The sequence below is a fragment of the Scardinius erythrophthalmus genome, assembly GCF_964197995.2.
Source record: "Scardinius erythrophthalmus genome assembly, chromosome: 10".
NCBI lineage: Eukaryota > Metazoa > Chordata > Actinopteri > Cypriniformes > Leuciscidae > Scardinius > Scardinius erythrophthalmus.
In genome coordinates, this window is record NC_138230.1 from 10,795,222 (window position 1) to 10,816,759 (window position 21,538).

Here is a 21,538-nt window from a genome sequence, read left to right on the forward strand (position 1 = left end):
AAGAGATCTCATCAAATTGCATGGTCAGTTAAGCGAGTTGCTTAACTGTTTTTTTTTTTGTTTTTTTACCTTTATTTATATAGTGGTTTTTACAATACAGATTGCGTCATCGTCCACCTTAAAGGGGGGGTGAAATGCTCATTTTCACTCAATCTCCTGTTAATCTTGAGTACCTATAGAGTAGTATTGCATCCTTCAAATCTCCAAAAAGTCTTTAGTTTTATTATATTCATAAAAGAAAGATAGGCTGTACCGAGTCTTTCCGGAAAAAAACGAGCGGCTGGAGGCGGGCCGTGTGAGCGAAGCTAAAGCTGTGCTTATGCGCCGATAGCTAACAACACACACAGACATTTGAAGCAGTTTTACTCACCGCCTGCGGTTCCAACGCACGACCGTGAACCTTTATCATTGTGACTGCTCGATCCTTAAGCATTAGACGATCTGCAAATCCGTCGATCTGGGCTTTGTTTATAAAACAATCATCGTCGAAATGCAGGGAACAAACAGTCTTACACAACTCCGTTGATGATGCTCTGAAAAAACAAACTCCATCCACTGGTCCCTTAACGCTGGGTTCTTTGGGAATCTGTGCAGGGTTGTCTTGCTCTGGCAACCAAAAACCCACTTCTTTGGTGACATAGACTTCCAAAAGCCGAGCAGTGCTTTGATGGCGAACTGCTTTCGCTCTCTCTCTCTGGTCTACGAGTGCGCGCGCGCCCGCGGTTTTCCGGCAGAAGAGCCCTTAGGACCCATATAAGGAAATTCCGCTCTATCTTACGTAAGACAGACCCATACTCGAAAAAAACTTTCCGAAACTTGTGACAAACCGGAAGGACAATTTTTGGCACAGAAATACTCCTTCAAACGTACACTTTAATTTTTTAAACTTTGTCCATGTTTAGCATGGGAATCCAACTCTTTAACAGTGTAAAAAACTCAGTATGCATGAAATAGCATTTCACCCCCCCTTTAAGTAAGGCAGATCAATAATATTGTTGAATATTAAATGTCCCCATGTTGTTCTTAATGTTCTCATCTTGGAAATATGTAGACATTTACAGTTTTAAGTAAATTTACACTTTTGGTCAACAATGAGAAGTTAAGAATTATGATTGCTTCTTGTTTGAGCACATTGGGTTGTGGAATAAAGTGTGTATACTTCACATTTTGACATATGCAGTAGGTTACCATTGTATCCCATGCCTACAGACTTTTGTAGTATTGTAGTGTGCCGTTCTAAACAGTTTTTTGGAGGCTATTGATTACAGTTTATTGAAAAAGCATCAGCAAGCAGAAATGTTGCAGTTTCTTTTTGCAGACACGTTCTCACTACTCTAAAGCTTAGTGTGGATTTGCATGAATTGAGTGAAAGGTGAGTTGTGAAACAGATGGTCATGTGAGCGGCAGAACTGTGTGGAGTGATAAATCCTCACGATCGTTCCAGAGCAGCACGGATCAGCTTCAACTCTCTCTCTTTACTCTGACGGCCGTGTTAGTCGCCTGATGGATGAGTTTTGTAACTGGGCTGTTTTATCATGTAATTTAGGACTGTAAATTTTATGATGCCTCTCTGACAGCTTGAGCAGAAAAAGATGCTGTATGTACAAACAAAACTTGGCCGAGTTTGACCTTCCTGTCACATTATATTTCATCAGTTAAAAAAGACTTTTTTTTGTCTTGTTGCAAGGACTACCATGAAAGGGCCTTTTTAACTTTGTACTATTGGGAAAAATCAGAAGGTGGAAATGCATGTGAACTAAATCCATAAAAAGTGTTGTTTTGTGTGTGTTTAAATGCTTTCTCCTTCTGTCTGTTTGTAGGGACCCATCGTGGATGGGCGGCAGTGCAGTTACGGTTGCTTCATGAACTGGTTTATGCGTCTCGTCGTATGGGGAATCCAGGTCTGTCTGTCAGACATCTATCTTTCCTGCTACAGACCATGCTGGACTTCCTCTCGGACCAGGGTAAGACGTGGGACTCAAAACCTTTACACACAAGGTTTTAAAGACCTTCTATTGAGGTTTTGGGCTCATTTGGAATTTTTGTTTTTTGAAGTGCCTCAATTATGCTAATTTAAAAGCTCCTAATTTTGTTTTGGAGGTCTCTGACAAAAAGGTTTAAATGCATCCAAAGTAAAAACAAAACAAAAAAAAAACACTTTAATTTTCTCTTAATATACATTGCACATCACCTAATTTCTTAAAGAGTCTGACAACAGTTTTTGAAGATACTCTATTGGGCCCTATCATACACCAGGCGCAATGCAGTGCCAGTGCAAGTGTTTTTTTGCTAGTTTCAGCCTGACACACTTATCATTTTCACATCCTGCGCCACATTGTTTAAATAGCAAATGCATCTCCGCCCATTTGTCAAGTCAAGTCAAGTCCCCTTCATTTATGTAGTGCTTTTAACAATATAGATTGTTTCAAAGCTTTACATTGATAATAGGAAATTAAAGTAACAGAGATTGTTTTGGCTTTGCAGCAGCTCTAGAATAAAGTTATTGTCCAGCTAAAGTTAGTTTTGATTGATTCTCTTCCGTTGCAAAGATCATTAGTTATTAACTTAAGGCCGCTAACATGACACCTTTCTAACAGAAAACCGTTAAAGGGGGGGTGAAACACTCATTTTCAGTCAATCTCATGTTAATCTTGAGTACCTATAGAGTAGTATTGCATCCTTCAAATCTCCAAAAAGTCTTTAGTTTTATTATATTTATAAAAGAAAGATAGGCTGTACCGAGTCTTTCCGGAAAAAAATGAGCGGCTGGAGGCGTGCCGTGTGGGCGGAGCTAAAGCTGTGCTTATGCGCCGAGCTAACAACACACAGAGACATTTGAAGCAGTTTTACTCACCGCCTGCGGTTCCAACGCACGACCGTGAACCTTTATCATTGTGACTGCTCGATCCTTAAGCATTAGACGATCTGCAAATCCGTTGATCTGGGCTTTGTTTATAAAACAATCATCGTTGAAATGCAGGGAACAAACAGTCTTGCACAACTCCGTTGATGCTCTGGAAAAACAAACTCCATCCACTGGTCCCTTAACACCGGGTTCTTTGGGAATCTGTTCAGGGTTGTCTTGCCCTGGCAACCAAAAACACACTTCTTTGGTGACATTGACTTCCCTAAAGCCGAGCAGTGCTTTGATGGGCGTACTGCTTTGGCTCTCTTCTCTCTCTGGTCTACGGATGCGCGCGCGCCCGCGCCTTTCCGGGAGAAGTGCCCTTAGGACCCATATAAGGAAATTCCGCCCCATCTGACGTCACACAGGCCCATACTCGAAAAAAAACTTTCCGAAACTTGTGACAAACTGGAAGGAGAATTTTTGGCACAGAAATACTCCTTCAAACGTACAATTTAATTTTTTAAACTTTGTCCATGTTTAGCATGGGAATCCAACTCTTTAACAGTGTAAAAAACTCAGTATGCATGAAATAGCATTTCACCCCCCCTTTAACGCGCTCCAACTTGCTCATTCGCACAACAACAGTGCCTGGCAGCTCGAGAACACAAACCTTGAAATAGGTTCCAAGGTGCAGGCGTTGAATAAAGAAAATAAAAAATAAAAAAATGTAGACAAACACGAACCAAACTCTTTAAGGCCTCAGGCACAACTACAGTGTTTGAGGGCGGGTCAAAATGCCAATGAAGACCATAGGCTGGATTTGTGCAAATTTGTTAAATTGTTACATTATGTATGTAACAGGAAGTGAGACTGGAATTGCCGACGACTCGTTTCAGCAGTTCTGAATCGATTATTTTTTTGAGGACTTAATAACTTTATTTGTTGTGCACTTTGGTCTTCAAAACTTTGCAGACCTTTTACATTCACAAACAGTTATATTAATATTAGGTAATATTTGAAAAAGCATAATAGGTGCACTTTAATTGAATTAACTTTTTTTGTACCATTTATGAACTGGTTTTTGTTCCTTAAGTTGGTTTTACTAAATTATTGAAGACATTTTCAGAAATGTAGCCCTCAAACGTATTAAAACAAGCCCTCATTGTGCAGTAGATGCTGTCAGCCTGTTCAGAGAGAATCTGACAAACAGACGGTGCTCATCTAAAAGACAAGAGATGAAAAGAAAGAGACCGTAAAGATAAAATGTTCACTGGAGTGCGTTTATGTAGATGGATTCTGCTGCGATGACGACTTGTGATTGTATTTTCAGGCCTGTATTTTATGGAATCGTCATATTATACTTTCAATAATGCTCTTTTTAGAGGGTAATCACTTTCTCTCTGCACAATGACTTATTTTCTTTATTCCTTTAGAAGCCTGTGTGTGAATGTTGAATGCAGGGTTGGGGAAGATACTTTAAAAGTGCAGTTCACCAAGGTATTCAAAGTAAAGAAGTTGAATTACAGTTAGAGTTGCTCTTTTGAAAAAACAAAAACAAAAAACACAACTTACAATATTGAAGGGCCTTAAGATTTTACCACACTTAGAGATTATATTATAATATAAAAATATATTTTACTATATAATATTTTAATTACAGTGTATCATTTATATGAATATATTATAGTTTATATTAATTATAGTGAATTAAATAGATAATTATTAATTTAAATAATAATAATTAATAAACTAACTAATGAAATAAAAAATGCAATTTACAAAATATGTAATGATGTTCACTGTTTTGTGAACAGTATTGAGTTTTATTTTCGCTTGCTTTTTGATGCTAAAATTGAACTGATTCATCATAATGATTCAGATTTTGCAGTGCTACTTCAGAGAGGCACATTTGATAATCGCCTCATGTTAAAACTATTTTACAGGCCTGATATTTAATAAAATATTAAATAATGGAAATGCCCTAGAAATTTCTATAGTCATTATTTTTATTTATTTTTCTAGTTGTATTAGTACTAGTTGATCTTAATTTTTCAAACTGGTTTCAAACCGGGTTCTGTGGTTCATTAGCGAATGAGTCTGAATCAAAATGATTTTTATAAATCTTTACATAGAAATTTTGCATATTGTCCTGCTACAGCTACACCATAATGTTAAAAACAAATTGCTTTTAAAAGAACAGCTAGATTGTATTGAAATTGAAAAATACTGAGCCACTGAAAATGTATTTTGGTTAAAAGTGTTACTTTTTTCAGTGTCCCGAACACTGGTTAAGTTTAAAGATGTAAGTGCTTGTGTTTATGCATGTGTGTGTGTGTTACCTGGATTTTCCTGAAAGCCTCTGTGTCTTTGAAAAGAGATTGATGTTGCTTTTTTGTTGTTCAGCCATGGTCCACTTCACAGCATCCTGTCCCCACAGAGGTGTGCTGTAATCCTGTCTGCTTCTCTTTCTCACACACACACACACGGTTGGGCCTGCAGCTCTTGGGTATTGAGCTCTGTCAAGCTTATCATTTCCTACCAGACAGAACAAATCCAGAGTTCCCTCGGCTGAGCTCAGGCATTGGTCGAACGCTGTTTTCAACACAGTGTCTGAGGAACAATGGCTCCCTAAGTTCTGATAAAACCCATTTCTACACTTCCCATGAGAGCCAAACCAATCACTCTTATTTTGTCTAATGAGCGATGTGATCTGTTTTCGGGACTTTATTGGAATTTTGGGCTGCCTTTAACAGAAGCTTGAATGCTTCAAGTTGAAGCCTTATAGTAGATATCTTATATCTTGTAATTTGGCATTATAGTGTGTCCACTTGCTCATGACTTAATATATAATATTAATAATAATTTTTCAGTTTAGGTATACATGGCGTACAAATGTATTTCTCTCAATGTAATATCACTCACTTTGGCTTACAGCCTTTTTTTTAAGCTCAAATTTAGTCTACATTTAATCGTGTGCTATGGCAATGCACACTTGTACCAAGTTGAGAAATTTTATTCATTTTTAGCAAGCCCGTTTGTTTGTATAGTGTTTGTTTCAGTCAACCAGCTAAAAAAACTAACTGTTTTCAGTCATCACTCAAACATTTTCTCACATTTTCGATACATTTTTTCAGCATTAGTTGAATGATGCTCGTTACATAGATTGTCAATCACTAGCTGAGTTCACCTGGACCCTAATAATCGGAGTGTAATCGGACTATTCGCACAGTTGGAATAAAAAAGTCTCATGTAACCACGTCAATTGGTAGGCTTAATCCGATTGAAATTTGATTCGGACCGTAAGGGAAGGTTTAAACCTGTTCTTATCCATATAGGTCAGGTAAACACTTGATCAGATTGAACTCCGAAACTGGAAAGTTCTGCGCATGTACAATGACTTATGAATACCGTACTGATGTATGAAGCATGAAACAAGCATAAATGACTGTCGTTCTGAAATTCTCCTTCCACTCATTGTCTGTGAAGTGAAGTTCTGAATAGACAACTAAACAAAATTATATGTAATTTACAAGATGTTTTGACTAAATGTTAATTGCTGCAGTCTAATTAAAAATACTTTATTAAATTGAATTAATTAAAAAAATAGGTTAATGAATAATTCAATGACTCACTCATAAATATTTCACTTGTTTCATTACCAGATAAACAAGTATTTTTGTATGAATTATTCAATGACAAATACATATTTAACAGTCACTTGTCGCCACCTACTGGTGTAACGGTGTAATTAATACAGTCTTGCATGATTTACTCCATTTTGACCGCTACCGTAGACATCAGTGTTTATATCCAAGCTATAAACTTTTATCCCAGTACTTCTGTGTTCATCTGAATGATTGTAACACAGAAATAATGATGCTGTGTGGTTCACTGTTTGTGAAGCTGCTTCATACCAATACAATACAGCTCTGGCAGATCTTCGCTGTACTTGTCAAAAGTTTAATAGACATATAGCAGAATCGCTGTCATTTAGGAATAAGATCGCGTGGGTGTTTGAATCGAGATCACGATCATTTAACGATTGATCGTGCAGCTTTTTGATTAAGAAGAACTTCATTAAAGTGTCCCATCTGAGAGGTGAAGAGACTTACACTTACAGGAGTACAGTCAGATTGCCTCCCGCCCTGTTGTACACTACTGTATAATGGCTAATGATTAGCTGCAGTTGTTAGGAACACCCTCAGCACAAAGACACTTCACAGAATGGAGGCGTCTGATTTAAACACGTCTGCTTGACAATGATCAGTGCCAATCCGGACTCTTGACGGGATAACAGAGCAGGAGATTCTGAGATTCTTTTAAGTTAGCATATGAGGGGTACCGGCTTTTTCAGTTCCTGACAGAATGATATTAGAAGAAAAGATGGGGATGTTTTATTCAAGGCAGAGCTTTGTTGTGAACAATTGCTCTGCCTACAGATAACAGGTGGATGCTTGTGTTATGAAGTGATTAATGCAGATAGAGAGAGAGAGAAAGAGGTGGAGAAACATTTACATATGTGGCAGAATACATGCTTACAAAAACTGGATGGAAGAGATAATGAAATAAAGAAATGAAGAGATGCTGGACAGAGAGAAAAATTTAAGTGTGTGTAATTTTTCTTTTCTAAACTTGAATGAAATACCAGGATTATTCTATTCTTGTATTTTTTTATTTTACAGGATACTTCCCGTTCCTGTACTTTTACAGACTTTCCATGAATAAGACAGGAGACCAACTTAAATATTATATTAGCTGTTGCATATTATAGGAAACTAATCGTTGGTTTGTGAACCTTGATAAACTTTGCACAAATTCAAGAAATATTAGTTTATTTTCATTTTAGTAGCTTTAACACATACACATAACATTTTTGATCATTAAAATAAGCTAATAATTAATGTGTTTACTTCAGTGATGTGCATAGATTTAAATGTTTTTTTTTTTAATATATACATACACTATAGTATTCAAAAGTTTTGGGTCTGTATGATTTTCTTCAAAATAATTTTTTACTTGATGCATTAATTAGGAAGGAAGGAAGGAAGGAAGGAAGGAAGGAAGGAAGGAAGGAAGGAAGGAAGGAAGGAAGGAAGGAAGGAAGGAAGGAAGGAAGGAAGGAAGGAAGGAAGGAAGGAAGGAAGGAAGGAAGGAAGGAAGGAAGGAAGGAAGGAAGGAAGGAAGGAAGGAAGGATCTTGAAAAAAAAAATGATCATGGTTTCCACAAAAATATTAAACAGCACAATGTTGATAATAATAAGAAATGTTATATCAAATTCTAGTCCTGTCCTACAACATTGCCTTGAATATTTGATTTCCGTATTTCTTTTTATTGATAAGATCTTAAAGGAAATCTACAGAGAGAAATGATGAGACTGAAACCGGCTGAGAGAGACAGTGAGGAAAAGAAAGTGATGTTGTTGGTTAATTAGTATTTTGTCGAGTTTCATTTGCCAGAGCTCACATGTCAGCAGGGGTTGTGTTGTCTGAACGGAGCAGTGTGAAATAAGCTATTTGAGGTATGTGTTCGGCGGCTATTTTTGACGACATTTGTGAAGACAAATGAAGAATGCCAAATAAAGAGCTTTCATTTAGAGAGCTGGCGAAGGCACTTGAGAAATTCTCACCGGGTGAAAGGTGTAAATTGCAACACAGATATTCATTTTCAGCTCCGCTCTGATGTCTGCCGTGTTAATTTAGTTTTATTTAGAAGTTAGTAGCACATTTTGTGAATGGATATGTCCAAATGACATGACAAGGCTTTACCTGCAGGAAACTGTTATAGCAACACTCTATAAATGTATTATTGTCCAGCTCTAATGTGCTAAATGCAACTGTAAGGCCTGAAAATATTAAGATATTATAAACATTAACATCATGATTTTATGCAATGTGCTTTGAATAAAAAAGAAGAGTTTACTATAGAGACACTTTTTATTTACACATGTGCAAGATGCACGTCCGTCCGTCCTTCCTTCCTTCCTTCCTTCCTTCCTTCCTTCCTTCTGTAGTGATTGTCTTTAATACAGTAATTTTATTTATTTTTTTAGATATTGGTATTATGTTAATAAGAAATTAGGAGGAAAATAGTCTCTATTATTGAAATTGTCACAATGTAATTAAATCAACAATCCTAGGAGTAGTTTTTTATTTCAGACTTTTGAATTGTGACCTGGGTATGTTGCAAAAATATATGAATAACAAAATTGATTATTAAACAGAATTATAAAAAGAAAAATATTTAATTTTGTGGTGTAATGTTACCCAGAATTTTTATTTTTATTTTATTTTATTTATTTTTTTATACATGTTCTGTGACATTCACCCATATATGCAGTCAGGTACATGGACTGAAAGTTTGTGTGTTTGTGTGAATGAAAGTGGTTTTAGACTCTTTGAACTGAATAAAAAACTTGGCCCCTGAGGTCTCTGTGGCCCCGAGCTAATCTCACTCTCATAACGCTTTAACCAAACACACACACACAACCTTTACAACCCCTACTAACACACAAACACAAGCAACACACTCACTGGGTCTCTTTCATAGCCAACACACACACACACACACACACACACACACACCTCTCTAAACAACCTCTTTCTCACTTTTAGGCTCTTGCTAAAAGCACCCTTGTCCCTGACATATTAAGTGCGGATCTGAGGAGACTGAGAGAAAGAGACGTTTGTGACAGAAACAAGGACAAGCAATTTTAAATGGATTTTAGGGATGAACCTGGTGAACACATTCAGAATATTTAGTGCTCTTTGCTAAGCCAAGCATAACTATTAGGATTGCTAACAACTGCATAGCAATGTACTAAAAAAACATTTATACGATGCTAAACAATCACCCAAAACACACTAGCTACAGCATAGCAATACACTAAAATGCACAAAATCAACCAGAACTCCTTAGCAAATAAAAAAATATATTTTTATTTTATTACTTCAACTTTTTTTTTATTTCAGTTAGTAACCAAAGCTAGCCTGGGTTTTCCCATGCTGCCTTGCGCGCAGTGCGATTTTATTCACGCTGCTAGGCAGCCTGGATTCCATGGACCAGATTTTCGCCTCAGCGGGGGGACCAATCACAGAACGGGGAGGGAGCAGCAAGACGACGCTAACCTCTCAGATAAACTCGGCGTTTTTTTCGATAAAAACATGTCTGTAGAGTGTCCATATATACCTTCTACCCTCATGTTTGTCTTGCACAAACGGCAATAGTCGCTGAACGCCATCGTGTACAGATAAATCTCTGACCCATCGTCTTCTTCCTCGTCAAATTTCTGTCGCTCTACATACGTCATCTGGTATAATTGAAACGACTGGCTATGAGCTACGTACAGGCGCATTTGATAGACATTCGTAGCGCCCAATGAACGGCTCTGGGCATTCGTAAACCACGCCTCAAATACGAGAAAATGAACATGTGGTTCCCAGACCACGTCTCAATGAGAAAGAGGTCTGACGTTAGCCAGGCTAAACCAAAGCAGCATTTCTATTTTTCATTAAAGTTTGTTTTCATCTAATATTTATATTTTATTTTACTGATAACATTTTTTTATTAGCTTTAGGGAACGATAACGACACTGGCTGTTATGGTTGTCTTGACTAGAATAACCACTCATTTATGGCGATTTGAGTTTGTTTTTCATTATATCTTAAGAGTGACATATAATGGTGTAAATGCCTGTGATTGAATGTTTCTTATTTCTCTATCCTGGCCTTCTGTCATATAAAGTCTCTCCCTCAGGGGCCGAACCCTCTCATTTTATACTTGACACGAATTTTCGCAATGTATCAAGTTAGTGACTTGCGCAAAGTCGTTAATTACACCCTGATCAGACGGCATGCAATTACCTTCATTCTAACCATGTTCTGATGTCTTTTTGACTCTAATCAGTTACAGACGAGAGAAACGGGACATAAACCCCTCATCTGAACATCTCATGAATTGTTTAGCGAGTCACTTTTCCCTCGCTGACGCTCTCGAAGCATGATGGTTTCCATAACAACAACCCCTTCCTCAGCGAAAGATGCGGACAGTGTTCTGCGCACCTTTGCCATGGACTGTAACGTCCAATCCATTCCTCCTCACCGCACTGCTGTAAACAGCAATTTTCTGAGTCAGTCGTTCAAGTGGCTCACAGTTTACAACACACCTTTTTTCGGCCTGCATTTCTCTCTCCGATTGAGAAGTTTGACACATTTGTCAGCATGTTGTGTGTTTGTTCTGCATCTGCAGTCAGTAATTTCATTGCAGTGGACTTCAGCGCTCTGCTTATACATTATTCATAATTTATGTGACAGTTATATCTGCTTATATCTGGTCAGCAATCCTCGCATCAACCCGGGCACCCGAGCTCATCTCTTCCGACAGCTGCAGGCTTTCTACCCCTCAGTCATGTTTCAAGAGTTTTAGAGTTTAGAGTCGATAACGTTATCAAGGAGAAATGACGTTTGCGAAATCAAGGAGTTCTGAGGTGATATGATGAATTTTGAGTAAAAGTTTTGTACAATATTTTTTTTTATATATATATTTTAGGGCTGTCGATTTAACGCTTTATTTAATTAATTAGTTATGAGGAAAACACTTGACATTCGTAGCTCATCTTACATTTCATACAGTTGATTGGTGATGGAGCCATAGACTGTAAATATTTAGGTTTAAGTAGTCGTAATGCACTTAACTATTTTGTGTTTAGACTGGTTTTAACAGCTTTTTGTCCAGATGTTCCACTGAATTTGCATGAATTTTGAGCATTAAAGGTGCTCTAAGCGATTTTGGGTGAAGTCACTTCATGTTGATGTTCGAAGTATTTTCAAACAAAATGGAGGCTAGCTCGACCCTCCTTCCTCCTCATCCTGTCCCCTCCCCCTCCCTTCCGTGCTTCCTGAAACAGTCATGAACGCCAGACTGGATTTACCCTCCACTCCAGCAAAAACAGAGCCACCTGAATGTCGGATTGGAAGCCCTTCTGCCGGCGGAGTTCTCGCCACCTTTTGAACGCTTTTCCGATGTAAATTCGGGACTTTGTGCATTCCTTCTCCTTTTCCCTCTTCTTTGTTATTTGTTCATCGGAACGTCGTCTCTTTGGTCGTGTGTCGGCCATATCAAAATTCTCAAGAATATACAATTTTAACGTTAGTCGTTGTTAGGACATCTCTCCTCTAGCTAACTTCCCTTTTCTTGCTTCTCTCTCCTCCACTCCCCACACCCCCCTTCATTTGCACGTGCACTAACCCCCCAACCCCCACCTCCAAACCATTCTTGTCGGTTATTGGCTGAAACACTGTTTATTATGTTTTGTGGTCCAGGCTGGGCCAGTTTGTTTTTCTTGCCGTTTGTGGAGCCTGGGGTGTCTACAGAGACCGCGTTTTTTTACAGTGTGTTTAGGGGACAGGCTGCTAGCGGATAGTGAGGAGATGTTGGCTGGATGTGACAAAAAATGTTTTGGCCTAAAAAACGCATGACACCGCTTAGAGCACCTTTCATTTTGATTGTGTGTTTTAAGTGTATTAGTCACACAAATATCGTCCGTGAGATTCGGTTTCCTCTGTTCAATAAGAGCTGGCGAACATCTATGTGTGGGATTTCCTGCTTAATGAATCACTTCACACAAAATAAAACATTTGATTATCAGTGACGTCGTATAAGAAAATCTCAATGAGCGATTAACGTTTTTCCCCACCCTGTTAATTGGGGTCACATGCAAAGGCCACATCAAAAACTGTGAATTCCTCATATGTTGGACTCCTTTTTGTTGTAATGTTTTTGATTAATGCTGAGAACCGATTCAAGGCAGTACTATGAAAATTACATTAACTGAAAGCGCATTTTAAAATGGAAAAACTAATTTTGGGGATAGAAATGTGATTCATGCTTACTGAGTTCAGAGCAAAATGGCTGGTTAACAGATAATCTTCTTCCATTTGATGAATTTAAATGCAGAAATGTATGTAACTTTTGTGGTTTGAGTCTGAGATTATCTATAGCCAGACTCTCCTCATCATATACTAAGAAAAATATATTCACGACCCACTTACTCTCAATCTTGCAGACCTTTTAGTGTCCATTAGTAAGAATATAATTCACTTTGACACTGACTGATGGCTTTTTAATCTAATTCCCCTTCTTCTCATTTATCTTTTCAAGATCATTTTTTCAACGGAGAACTTCAGTTTCTGCATTGGCCAATTTGAAACAGATTTTTTTTTACAAAATTGTACAAAAAGAAAAGCAACAAAAGTAAACTGACTTTTGTGACAATATTTCACTTGAAAAGGCACATTTCTATTGCTATTTAGGACTATAAGAGATCCTTTCAGTTATGCAAAATAGAGAAAATGCATTCCACTTGTTCATATAAAATATGATATACAGTATATGTATATAATATATTTGAAGATGGGCCCAATGGATCAAATGGAAGCAGGAGTTTATTTTCTTTCTTTTTATCATTTGACTTCTAGCTTTTTGTAAATAGATCCAGTCAGTTTGAAAATTCTCCAAAATCCTCACTTTGGTTTTTCCTGTTGTTATTTGAGATTAGTGTTATATAACCCAATTGTGGGCAGAGATCCTGTCCAACAGAGACCCAGAGATGCACACGGGTGTCTTTCAGCGCTGTCAAACTAACAATACACAGAGAGAGAACATCTATTAAATTGCGTTTTTAGATCTGAACTGTGTGGTTTGGCAGTATGTAAGAGCAAAATGTCTCTGTTAGTGGGCAATTTAAAGACAAAGAAAACCCTGCATTTTGACTTCATGTCTCAAACCACTTTGTTATATTCTTTCCAGATTTTTATGGCATTTATTGGCGTTTCATATCATTAGCTGCATCACACTCATTCTTCAGATGAATTACCACCTTTAACCTCATTTCGATGTGCTAAAATCACAGAGGATGTATTTGATTTGAAATCCATTTTTTGTACCCTGGTTTCAGAGTCATATGAGGCTTTCTGATCTATTATTCCCTCAACATGAGAATGAGTTGTGAAGGATGTCTATCACACCCCTCCTCATCCTCTCATCCTCTCAGTAGACACTTCTCTGCAGAGCAGCTGCATCCCTGTGTGAGGAATGAGAAATATCAGTGGGGCTGATCTTTCTTTAGGTCATGTTAAATCATTACTGCAGCTATAAGTTAGTCACACCTTCCCATCCTCCACAGGGGCCGGCAGTCTGCCAGCAACTATTTTATGATGCCTTCAATTCCCGTCTGTTCAGGCTGTAAAGGATTCCTTTTTGTTTGTTGAAAATTTTTAACTTAATTTAACTTAATGATGATAATGATAATAATAATGATGATGATAATAATAATAATTTAAGCAATTTTTAACATTTTGTATTCTTCAGTATTGTTTATAAAGCTTTATTTTAAATATGAAATAAAAATTTTGTGGATACAATAAAATTTTATAATAAAATAAAATGATATAAGTAATTGTAGTAGTAGTAGTAGTAGTAGTAGTATTTGTAATAATAATAATAATAATAATACAAAATGTTATTAAAATAATAATAATTTTGTTATTATTGTTATTATCATTGTTCTATAATAATAATAATAATAATAATAAAATAACAGTAATAATATAATAGACATCATTTTAAATGATTTGTAACATTTTGTTGTCTTTATTACTATTATTATTATCATTATTGTAAATATTTTAAATAAATAATAACTTGTAATAAAATAAAATAGTATAAGTAATAATAATAATAATATCAGCAGCAGTAGTAGTAGTAATACAAAATGTTATAAATCATTAAAAATATTAATAATAATAATAATCATCATCATCATGGTCCTACTACTACTACTACTACTACAAATAGGATTATCATTATTTTATTTTTTAAATCTCATCATGGCTGATACCAATATGGTCGTCCATTATATTTAGTCTCTAATGTGTAGCATGCCTGTTGCCCAGTGCAGCCGGGATTCTTTCGGAGCATTTGGATCTGATTCAGACTGCACCGGGATCATTGGTTTTATCGGAAAGACTGTGAGGTGTGAATTGATGGCAGAGTGAGGCCGTAAACATTTTTATAGACAGAGCAGTAAGTCAATCCAACGCTCACCTGTGGAAACAGAGCTTAAAATAGACCTGATCGGTAGCCATGCACGTCTCCCCTCATGATGTACGGATGCTCCGATTATTTGCCTTGTTAAATTTATATTCTGCTCTGGGGCTAGAGGCCTGTGAGTGAGGATTGTGGGTAATTTCACCCTTGGGGCTCTCGCCTCACTTAAGATACATTGATGATCTGCTGATTTATGAGGTGTGGTGTTAGCTCTAAAAAAAACAGTGAGGTTTCAGGAGGAATGATGTGTACAAGAACTGATTGTAGGGTATATTACTTGCATTATAATGTGTTAAGAATACCTTATACTGCATCATATTCAGAGATTTCATAAAAAGTATTTTTTACATCTTTTACATTTTATTTACATATTTTACTTTTTTTATATATATTTTACTTTTTACATATTTTACATTTTATTTATTTTTATATATTTTATCTTTTACATTTATTTATTTTAATTTTTTTTGCAGTATGTATTTTGCTGCACACAGTATACACAAATACACATTCTCTTCTCTCCACAGAGAAGAAAGAAGTGACCCAGAGTTTGGAGAACTACACGTCCAAGTGTCCGGGTGGAATGGAAGTGATCAACCTCCCTGATGGACTCAAACTTCCTCCTGTTCCGTTCACCAAACTGCCCATCGTCAGGTGAGAAAGCCTACATGTCCAGGAGGATCGTGTCAAAGGGCTCATATTATACACTTTTGTAGATTTAGTTTTTTCCCCTGACATCCTTGCATCAAAAACATCATATATATTTGTACTATAATTTTCTGGTCATACTCTGATCTTTATTAAACAGGCTGATTGTGTTTCTGTCCCTCTAAAGGGGTGGTTGAATATGATTTCACTTTTCTAACTTTAGTTAGTGTGTAATGTTGCCATCTGCAAAGTTACAACGCTCAAAGTTCAAAGCAAAATTGCTTTTTAAGGACTACAACAAATGGCTGGTAAGGATTATAGGACATTCCTCCTGGGTTAATGACACCACTAACCCTAAAATTTACATAAACCGGAGCACGATTTATAGATTATCAAGACAGAATATGCTAATCAATGACTAGAAGATAACTACACATAAGCTACATAAATTCACCAACTAACCATTCAGAAATGTTGTCACTTCTTCTTGAGTCTCTCAATCTTTCTGACTTCAGTTTGAACATAAAGGCAAACGTTTTTGAAATTTCCAGTGCATGTCTGTGTGAGGTAAAAGGACACAAGCTCTTGAAGCTCTGCCCCCTGTGCCGCGAGCAGCAGCTCATTTGTATTTAAAGGGACAGACACAAAAATGGTGCGTTTTTGCTCACCCTCAAAAAGTTTTAGTAAAAACAATTTTAACATACTATAGAAAATATCTGTGGGGTATTTTGAGCTAAAACTTCACACACACACTCTGGGGACATCAGAGACTTATTTTACATCTTATGAAAAGGGCATTATACCACCCCTTTAAGATTCTGTAAATGAAGTTGATTATATGCATATGTATATTTGGAAGGTCATATGTTAATGAACTCATGGTGGTCATTTTATGCAGCTTAGATCCAGGTAATGGTTTCACATTGTCAATGTTATTGTACATCTAACTTTTTTTTTTAATTTAAATTAGCCTAGCGTTTTTTCTTCCCCATGAAATTTGTACTTTACTAAATGTTTTATTGTTTATTTGAGCACATTTATCTCAGTGTCCGCTCACAGCCTTTTGATGGTGTTTTTCCACAGCTCAGTGTCTGAAAAATTACTCCTCTGAACTCGAACTTTTGTTCTAAACATTTTTGAAGTTCATTTGTTTTACTCTCCCCATATTAAAATTTTAAAGGAAGCACAAAACTTCACATATCCTTTCATCTGTCCCAAGGAAGTTGCTGATGTTCAGCACGCGTAGGAAAGAAAGGCCTATAAATGTGTTTAACGGATGTATTTCATAATCCCACCAGTGGGTAAAGCTCAACATGTTGGCTTGATTGAAGTCTCCATTTCTCTGAGCGCTTCTCTCTCAAGATTTTTTGAGTTGTTAAAATTCCTTAATTTATTCTTAAAGGGATATTCAATTGTAAAACTTAGGACGAGCCGTGTTTCTCCTGATATTTATCTCCCTCTCCGCATGTTGTTAACATAAAATATCTTGCTCACTGTCTGCTGCCAGAATTTACACAGAGGACGTAATTTAGGCATCTTTAAAAAAGTTCCATAATGAAATCTTGCCGAGATCGTTGTCTTATCGGAAAGAGTAAATGTCAGTATTAAACTGCTCTGATTGCTGTTCAGAGATGTTGTTGCTCTGGCAACAGTGTTATGAGATGTTTAAAGGCAATTTTGATTAAAATATCTAAATAAAATCTACCTAAATGAGCCCAAATGTTTGCAACAATGTTTAAATCCAGAGAATCAGCAATTTTAACCAGTGTAAAGGCCTGTGTCACCAGCTATGTTTCCATCCATATTTTTTTATGCACATTTTTGGATATCGCATAAAAAAAAAACTGCTGGATTGAAATGCCAAGATGCGCAGAAATGTTTGAGTGGGAATTTTTTTTTATCCGATAAGAAAACGTGCATAAACTACAATGGAAACACATTTGTCCAATAAATTTCTTGATGTGCATCAAAAAAAAAAAAAAAAAAAAAAAAAAAAAAATCAAGTGACTTTGAATCAATATGACTTTTGCATAACTGGACTAACCAGCGGACCGATCTTTGTTTGCAGCATCTGAAATGCTGTTTTCTGTAATGCCTGAGCAGAGTCTGTTGTCAAAGTGGTCTCGGCATAATTACCTTCCAGAACCGTCTTGCACGACTGTGTTCCCAAACAGCAGCATCTTCCAAAAAAAAGTAAAGGAGCGGCATCGGCCGACTGCGGCATAAGCGTAATAAAAACAGAAACGTACAATATCCCAGTGTCTTAGCCCCGCCCTGCTTCATCCCACAGTACCGTTAATAAAACTTTAATACATTAGCTCTTCCATGAACATGATTTCTGCCTGAGTCTCGTCCGATTGCTTTCCATCGGCTGTGGAGGTGAAGACTACAACTCCCATGATTCCACACTCATTGATCAAGCAACGCCTTTGCTTTTGCTTTGAATAAGCGACCTCTAGCTACGAAACTTACATAATGTGCCTTTAAGCTCTAAAGAGATTCTTGTTTTGACTCCATGTGTCCTTTTCTATGAATATCAGGGAACAGGATGGATAGAAACAGAACTGAAGTGTGTTGAAAACTGGTTAATGGTTGAGAGCTTGATTTAGAAACTCTTATTTAGAAGGTTTAAGAAAGTTTTTTTTTTTTTTTTTTTTTTTTTTTTTTTTTTTAGAAAGCACAGTCTTGGTTTTTAATATCTCTGTTTTTTGCCTCTTATATATAGCTAAGTTGTTGCTAGGGTGTTATGAGTGGTTGCTAGGGTTTTTTATGGTATGTTGGTGGTTTTAGGCAAAATAGCCAGAGTCTTCTATTCTGATCTCTATATATAGCATTTTTATTGTCGGCCAGATGACAATTTCAAGTCTGATCACATAATAGAGTACCAGCACACCTCTCCTCATCCTGACAAACTCTTGAACCATAATGCATATAGATAAAATTAGTTTTTAATCAGGTTTACAGTGCATTTTTTAGTTTCTGAGACTAGTCTTCTAGATTATAGAAAGTCTACTTGCACATATGATTCTGGAAGCAGGACTATTCTGCTTGCTCAAAATGTGAAACTCTCTGTTTTTGTGACTGATGTTTTAGATCTGTGTCTCTGCTAAACCTGCCGGTGAGTCTCCGTCCTCATAAGGTGAAATGTCTTCTGGGACAGGGGATGTCCACCGCCAGTCCTTTCATCTACTCACCAATCACAGTGCACAACAGAGACGAGCGCTCCAAGAAGATCGGTGAGTTTGTCCTCTCAGAAAACTCTTAAACTTTCTTTGTGTGTGGTGTTGTTTCCTCTGAGTCTTTAATTACGGTACATAAGCATGATCTTTGAGTTTTAACCTCACACACTGTTTATGCGGGGTAGAATTGCTCTGATGGGCTTTCGCAGCGATCTTAATTACTGTTTAAAAGATTCGAAACTAAACACACACCATTGTGATTCCACGTGGTCTGTTTGATCCATGTTTATGACGGGAGCTGTCATTAAGTTGTCTCTTTCCCTGTTGGCAGTCGGAGGCGGTTGGAAAGAGTTGAAGTGTTTTCTGGAACTCTTAAGCAGCATCACACGGCACAGGGTGTGTTATTTATAGACTTGTTAAGGCAAATAGCAGAACACTTTGCCACATTAAAAATACTATGGCAGTGTAGTCCACTTACTGACTTGTTTAAACTCAAACCATTGTGACTAGTTGGTACAGTGATGGTATCACATGCTCAAACTATGGTACATTTGATACAGTACATACCATAGTACCATAGTACTGTTTGTTTTATAAAGTACCAAGAAAAAAACATTGTAAATATAATATAATATAATATAATATAATATAATATAATATAATATAATATAATATAATATAATATAATATAATATAATATAATATAATATAATATAATATAATATAATATATACTGTATAATATAATGTAATGTAATGAACATTACTGTGGTGTAAGGCTTTAAAAACTAAATAAATGACAAAATATGCTATGATACACTGTTGACATATCAAAGTATCATGGTATAGTGATGATATTGCTATGGTACTATGATATTTATCATGGCATATTTTGTCATATATTTTGTTTTTACCACAGTACTGTTCGTTATTATATTATATTATATTATATTATATTATATTATATTATATTATATTATATTATATTATATTATATTATATTATATTATATTATATTATATTATAATGCAATATAATATATTGTTATATAATATATATTTTTTTTATGTCATTGTAATCTTGTATTATATTCCTATTTCAGTTTAGGGCTTTGGCATTGTCATGGTACATATCCAGAAATGGTCTATTTCTTTTTGATACTTTTTTTGAAAATGATTTTCAATCAGCTTTGGTGTAAAAGACATATCACTACAATAATCGTACTCTCAGCCTTACGTCAGTAAAATGTCTATTTGTAGTTCAAGTTCCTCCAGACTCATTTCGAATTACTGGACTGTATCTAATCTCTCACTCTGGGTGTAACTTTCTTGAGTTCTATTGTTTGGTTGTGGATTTTTTGGGTGTATTTTTGGATCTTTGGGGCCCTGAGGAACTGGCAAGAATCTTATGAAGACAGATGGCTGTTCAGTGTGAGGTTGCCCCGACTTTTCAAACAAATCATGTTGTATAAGAGTCAGATGGCTGTTTCCAGCCTGTCTTATTTCATTCTGCCAAAACCCACCAACGTCTGCTGCGAGTGCCTGCTTTCTCTCTTTTTTATTTTTTCCCCTGTGCAATCCCATGACCACTTGGATACTCCCAATGGTCCCGATTTCACTCTCAATTACGTTGGAATGGTTAGTCAACCGCTACTGTCACGGGTCGTGATTAGTCACAGGTGGGCGGGGAGAATCGACACAAGTGGGCACTATTCCTGAAGACTTCGTCTTTCTGCTGTTGAGGCGAGGTTTAGAGTTGCCTCAATTTCCGGTTGATTACACAAGCACCTAGTCTTCAAGAGATAGTTTACCCAAGAGGAATGCAGGGAGCAAGAGAATGAAGGATGAGGAGATTTACAATCAAAACCGATTCACTCTGGTCGTTTACATAATTGAATCATTTCCAATCAGGGTTAAATTAGTGCCACATACTTCAGCGGGTCGGTTTCGAGTGCGGCTTCACTGAAATGCCACTTGGACTTGTTTGGCTTTGGCTTCAATTAAACCAGTCAGATCCTGCCTTATTTTCTTTTAAAAATGGTGGCCTTTTGCCATTTTTATGGTGTTTGCTTAGCCAAGCAGCTCTATTTCTATTGCTTATGCTTATTATTAGTGATAATAATAGTGATTTGAACTTATGATTTATTTTTGCTTTGCAGAGAATAAAACCCCGAATAAAAAGAGGGTCACTTGGCTTTTTTCTTTATTTTAGAGACTTATTTGTTGGTTCTTTTTAATTGGATCACTAAGCAGCCTCCCACAACACCTTAGAAAAAGCATAGCAACGCCCTAGTAACCACTCTAAGGACCCTATAATCATGGTGGCATGTATTGTAAGCAGGGCATGACATTAACATTTTTGCTGTGGCCAGTGTTTTTCCAAAGTTACTAGCCTCTCAGCATTTTCACTGGCCACAGTTCTGACATCAATAACATGGGGAAAAACTGCCATATAGATATTTATAATATTTCTCAGAATTTGGCAGCAGGTACAGTACTTTGCAAAAGTCTTGCCCCCCCCCACCCCCCAAAAAAGTCTGACAACAGCCAGGATGATCTGATCTCACCATCATCGAGTCCGTGATTACATGAAGAAACAGAAAAAACTGAGACAAACTAAATCCAGAAGAATTGTGGGAACGTCTCCAAGATGTTTGAAGAAACCTTCCTGCAAAGCTACAGTACTGTGAAAAGTACTGGCACAAGTGTTAAAATGCTGTAAAAATTAAAATAAAAAATAAAAAATAAAAAAATAAAAAATA

General features: G+C 36.6%; 1 protein-coding gene across 2 annotated transcripts in view; it reads left to right on the forward strand.

The window, feature by feature from the left end:
• Positions 1-21,538, forward strand: part of trappc9 (trafficking protein particle complex subunit 9) — a 210,469-nt gene that overhangs the window by 18,563 nt on the left and 170,368 nt on the right. For both annotated transcript variants that reach the window (XM_081376983.1, XM_081376982.1), the window contains 3 exons: positions 1,821-1,964; positions 15,479-15,605; positions 18,693-18,835. In XM_081376983.1, coding sequence (XP_081233109.1) covers positions 1,821-1,964; positions 15,479-15,605; positions 18,693-18,835 — 414 coding nt within the window. The remainder of the gene's footprint in view (positions 1-1,820; positions 1,965-15,478; positions 15,606-18,692; positions 18,836-21,538) is intronic.